The sequence below is a fragment of the Trachemys scripta genome, chromosome 2, assembly GCF_013100865.1.
Source record: "Trachemys scripta elegans isolate TJP31775 chromosome 2, CAS_Tse_1.0, whole genome shotgun sequence".
Lineage (NCBI taxonomy): Eukaryota > Metazoa > Chordata > Testudines > Emydidae > Trachemys > Trachemys scripta.
The window spans coordinates 54,527,306-54,533,305 of record NC_048299.1 but is presented as its reverse complement, the minus strand read 5'-3'; the positions used below and the strand labels follow the sequence as shown (position 1 = coordinate 54,533,305).

The window sequence follows — 6,000 nt, the reverse complement described above, 5'->3', positions numbered from 1 at the left end:
TGATACACTAACTAGAAATGCAAGCCATTCTAGAAATTGATTAAAACTTACCTTAAATTAAAAATTTAAATGTTAAAATGTGAATCCAGATGCTATTAAATCAAAACTTTTTGTTTTCAGTGTGAGATATCACTAAGTTTGAAACATTAAAAAAAATGAATTTCATGTCCCAAGCTAATTTGTTTTTAGGGCTTTCCTGAATAATGTAGAGTATTAATACAAGATATTTCCCTGACATCCATTTCTCCCTTGGTAACGTCATGCATCTGAAATTCTACAACTGAATTTGATATTCTGTCTAGCAGATCATATTACACTATAGAAGGAAATTAGTTTTACTCATGGAGAGTGTGTTTCAAAGAAGAAATCAAAGAAATGGGATGAAAATCTAATGCACAATATTTAGCTTTGTAGTTATTTCAGTGCAGATTGCACAAATAGTGGAATGAAACCTTCCCCATCGCATTTTCAACAATTTTGCAAAATAGTCTCTCCTCAAGTTAAAAAACTCCAGTTGTCCTTGTATTAAACAATATGAACACCAACCAGGAGAACGTTGGTTTATTTTTGTTTCCTTTTTAACAAAACTGTCTACACTGTAATTTATATTATACATAACAAATGTAAACATTTCATCTTTATATATATGATGTAACACTTTAAAATTAACTGGTTTAAAATATTTTACAAAGACGTTTTATTACATATGAACTATACAGCACACAAGCGTATGCAACAATTTGAACATATACGTTTCTGTATTTTTCCATTATGCTACTATTTTGCACCAAACATTGGTGTCTACAATTCTAACTGTTCTCTCAAATAAAAAAAAACCCAAAGCAATATTTTTAGCTTTTCTGAAAACAAAAAATATAAAAATCCTTTTCATTACAAGGATAATCTCTCTGAACTTTAATTTTTTTTTTCATTTTTATATTTTGCACATAGATCTTTTTAAGTGGGTTCACAAACAAAAAAAAGATCACTTCTGTTCCTTTAGAGTGCAATTTATCAGGGATAACATTTAATAATAGCAGACCCTCTCTTCCCCCCTGCAACATTAAAAACTGCAGCCAATCGAACTTTGACTATCAGTGAAGAAATTTTTACAAAAGTAAACCTCAATACCATTTACCATTGAGACAGCTCTTCCCCCATAATTTAAAAGTTAACCCTTTTCAATATCCATTTTAGTGAAAGTATTTGCATAGAGCAGCCTTGTACTTTTATTTCTGAAGAACATTACAAGTGTTTTAACACAAGATAAGGCACATGTTTTTCAGCACTGAAATCTGAAACTAATCTTGAGGAATCCTCCCTCTGCAAAATCTCTGTTGTTTTTACCCTGTTTTACCTGAAGCAAGCAGACATGAAGTACAGAATAACAAAAAGCCTTTACTTGAACTATGTGTAAAACATTTACATCTCCAGATAAGTGTTACAACTCTGCAGACTCAGAATTGAGTCTAATTCGAAACAGCCATTGCTAAAAACTTTATAGAAAAAAGAAAGCCAATATCACTGTATATATTAGTTAAAAGTTCACACAATGTCGATGACTAATTTATAGTGAATGTTTTCTAAAACAAGCTTCCTTTCAGAAATAAGATAGCTAAATTGTGAGGCACTTAAGATTGACAGTAAAGGAGGAATGCAATGGATTTGTTTATATAAAACCTAAAATTGTATCAAATCCTTGTTTTAATCCATCGATTAAAGTGCTAGAACTAGAAATTAAAACAAAAGGAGCTAAAATAACAAGTAATTAATTGAAGGAAAGACCTTAGTATACAGTAAAAAATAAGTGCTTTTGATGCTCTTAATTTTAGATCATTCTTTTTAAAAATTTTAATTAAAAAAAATAAAATCTGGCAATAATCCAAGAGTGAAAACATCTTCCCGTTTGTGCCATTACAAGTAAGGTTGTCAAAGTGCCCATTTATTTTCTAAATAAAACCATTTGCCTTATCTTATGTTCTACAACGTGATGTATATAGTACATAATCCATATTGCAGCAACAACACATTTTCAATCTGACTGACAACAGCGCATGCACACTTTCAGTCAAAGTATAGTTCCTATTCCCACCCAAAAAAGTCAGGTTTTGGATTACATATCCTATTGGTATATAGTGCAACTAGCCTCAACTTATCAAAATGTACTCGGGGCTTTAAAGCCCAGTGTCCATAGCCTTATCAAGCGCTCCTTCACAGGCCAAAGTGATATCCATCAAAAACCAGAGATGGGATATTGGCTCTGAATTACATAAATCCACTGGATGCCAAATCTGAGAAAGGTCTGGATTCTGTCGGATGATGAAGAGGCTGAAGGTGCATGGCAGACTGTGTGTTACTGATGACATCTAACTGAGAGGGATATGCTTCATTTAAGCTTATTCCACCGAAACCATTTTGGAACTGGAAAAGAAAATTACAGGGGTTACTGGCTGTTTTCTTTAAAAACTTCAAAAGCATTTAGTGAAATGCACAGGTAAGATTAGAGATTCCTAATCCTAAAATAGACAGGGACTCTTTCTGCATTCTCTAGCTAAGCTCCTGGTGGTGTTTACGCCCCCCCCACTCCAATTGTGAAATAAATGCTTTTTCGTAGGGAGCAGAAACTAGTCACGATCAGCTAACATAGCGCCCCAGGTCCACAAAGTGACTCCAGTGCCTAAACCCAAGATTTACACACCACTGCAATCCACAAAACCCATGCTAAGTGGCTATCTAACCATGTAGGTGTCTAAACTTACTTGGTGACTATATTTTTGCTGTAAAAGTCCCCTAGGTGCCTAAGTTTCTGTAGGTGCCTGGATGCCCATCTCAGACCTGAGACGGGACTAGACCTTAGTTCTTTAAGATAGGACTTGACCAAATTGGCACATTAATGAAACGTTAATGTGCATCAGTATGGTACCCACAACAGCTGGAGCACAATAGGCTAGTGTAGGGTAGATTCATACCCTACCTTACCGCAAACTAAATACTCCTGGAGACCAGCCCTTTATATTATGTCTGGGGCCAATAGAGATACACAACATATTAGGATGGGTGAAAAGAGAAGTACAAAGGCACAGTAAAACAGTCATGTTTAACATAATAAGCAGAAGTCAAAGCACAGAAGGCAAACTCAAGGTCCTGTCAACAAGCCTTAAGTCTATAAGCTACGGGCAGGGGTTGTCTTTACTACAGGTGTGTACAACATCAAGCACAGATGGATCTTGACCCTTGATTGAGGCCTCTAGGCACTACTGCAATACAAATAGTAAATCAAACCATCACCACACTGGGTATGTCTGATATCTAAAGGGAATGGCCTAGCTATTTCTTTATTGTTGAACTCACTAAAATATTTCAATCATGCCTTTCAATAAAAGTTTTTATGTGATACTCAATAAAGGATTAAAAGCTTAATACTGTATATAGAAAAATCCTATACTGTGTCTGATATCGACTATGCGTCACCTTATGAATTGAGCATGTAAATCCATGAGAGCTATCTATGGGAAAGAAAAGAACTCACCCCCCCCCCAACCAATAATACATTTTTCATATTTCCATACATCTCAAAGATGACCTTAGTCAGGGGCAAGAACTGCTTTTGCTTAGGACACAGTTTGTGGACTTCTGTTTTTCCCCAACCTCTATTCTTCCCCCCAAATTAAGATTACACAAAGATCACAGGCAATATTTTAGGATTATGAAAACTTTTCTGGCATCTAAAATTAAAAAGGAGTTGGCCATTCCATGAATTCTGAAACTGGTTCTGAAGAATTAATTATCAAACTTCTGAAGTAGTAAAATAAGCTTAGTTGTTGAATGTAAAGTATTCTTAATGGCACAAGACTCAAGTGTTTCATTTGATATATAATAGATACTTAAGATGTTAAAAGTTTATTTTTCCCTATTTACTCAAGACGGTTTGGGGGACTTTTTTAGCAAAATATTAATAAGAGTTGCTATATATAAAAATATATTTTGGTTCTGCACTGCAAATCTGAAGTATGCCTTGAAACGTGTTCAGTTCTAACTTTTTAGTAATAGTAAATACTCTATTTACTAATACTGCACCTGTTGCATAATAAATCACATGGGTAAATCCTGATTTCTGTGGTCAGTTGCAAATAGAACACACTGGACTAGTGAGAGAAATGGAAAGTTAAGTAAACAAAGATCATGGGCACAATCCTACTTTTGTTGAAGTTAATGGGAGTTTTGTCACTGCCTACAATGCCAGAAGGAGTAGACAGGTAGGTCTTGAAAGTTTCTCAAAGTCAGATTTTTAGTGTGATTTTTTCCCCCCACTTGTGGAAAGCATAACCCACCTCAACACTACCAATTTCCTCGTCAAGAATGTTACAATTTCAAAATCCACCTAAGGTGGTATTTTTGAGTGTGTGGTGGTGGTCAGCTTTTATGGTTCTTCCATGAGTGCGTATTCAGTTCATTTATAAATTGGAATGTACACCACTTAATGCAGTTGGATTTTTTGAATGAATGATCATCGTCATCACCACATCTAACAAAATCAAGTGAGAGTGCTGAAAAGTTTTTATCAGTCTTGATATTCTGCATTTCAACAATTCTCTTCAAAACCATCTCCCCCCAACCCCCAAAGATCCCCAGGATTATTTTAATCAACTGATGTAATGCTTCCTGTCATTTTACAAAAATCATATGCACAAATATTCCATATATTCGTGGAAAATAAAGCAAAATAAAATCCTTTTAAGATAGAGGCATCAATTCTCATTAGAAATATTCACAGAATCGTAAGTCAGAGATAGAAAATATCTACTAAGTCACTAGCTGTCCCCCGCCAGGACAGAATTATTTTAATGTTCTTCATTAAATCCATTTTGTGGTGAGATCACTTATTAATATGTGCATTGTCTGGCGGACTTTGCTGAGCATATAGTAGTAATTAGTAAGGGGGAGTAGTCCCTGTTTATTAAAAGGACACTGGTCTTACAACAATTGGAAGAACTTTCCAAAAGTTGTGATAGATTCTTAATCACTGGAAACTTTAAAATCAAGTTTGAAGAAGTCCTATGGCCTGTGTTATGCAGGAGGTCAGACTAGATATGCTCAGGGTATGTCTACACTGCGATAAAAAACCCATGGCACTGAGTCTCAGACCCCAGGTTAGCTGACTCGTGCTCACGAGGCTCAGGGGACGGGGGCTACAAAATTGCAATGTAAACATTTGGGCTCAGGCTGGGACCCCAGCTCCGAGACACTCCCCACTGCAATTTTATAGCCCTGCAAGCTTGAGTCAGCTGACCTGGGCTAAACACAGCTATGCCACGCATCTGCATGTCTTTTATTGCAGTGTAGAAATACCCACAGCCATCCCATCTGGACCTTCACTGTAAATTTTGTCATACAGAAACTAACTAGGGATGGAAGGATCATAAAAAGGGTAACTGACAACATGCTTGTCCACACTTTTTTCCATCTGTTATTACTCTAACCATTAATAACTTCTTCCTATCTACAGTAAACATGTCTCCAATTCATTTATATTATTTACAGTCATGGCTTTGATTTGGAACTTATTTCATGTGATTACTACTACAAGAATACACCCATTTGTTTGGAATCATTCACTCTTCTGACAACAACAGTAAATATAGCCATGATATAAATATATTTTAACATAGGATTGTCCTGGTTGCTCGTCTCCCTTTGATGCATTAACATTACTACAAAAAGGTGAAAAATCAGAACACTAGAAAAATCTAGTGGTTTAACCATTTTCATGGACTACAACTAGATTTAATTTTAACTATTTATAATATCCTATTAAGTATGACAGTACGTTTTGTTAGTACTGTGACAATCTACTAAAGTACTCTGGTATGATATTTTTGCTGAGGAATGGGAAGAGAAAAATTCTCAAAATGAAGTAACAAAAATGAGGAATAATTAGAGTGGCTATGAGTATTATAGTGAGAAATTAACAACTTACATGTTAAAAAAGAAAATTTAAAT

General features: G+C 35.1%; 1 protein-coding gene across 2 annotated transcripts in view; it reads right to left on the bottom strand.

Moving 5' to 3' along the window:
- Positions 1-528: 528 nt before the first annotated feature.
- AHR (aryl hydrocarbon receptor) overlaps positions 529-6,000 on the bottom strand; it is an 88,963-nt gene continuing 83,491 nt past the window's right edge. For both annotated transcript variants that reach the window (XM_034760564.1, XM_034760565.1), the window contains one exon: positions 529-2,421. In XM_034760564.1, the coding sequence (XP_034616455.1) occupies positions 2,266-2,421 (156 nt within the window). In that variant the 3' untranslated portion in view covers positions 529-2,265. The remainder of the gene's footprint in view (positions 2,422-6,000) is intronic.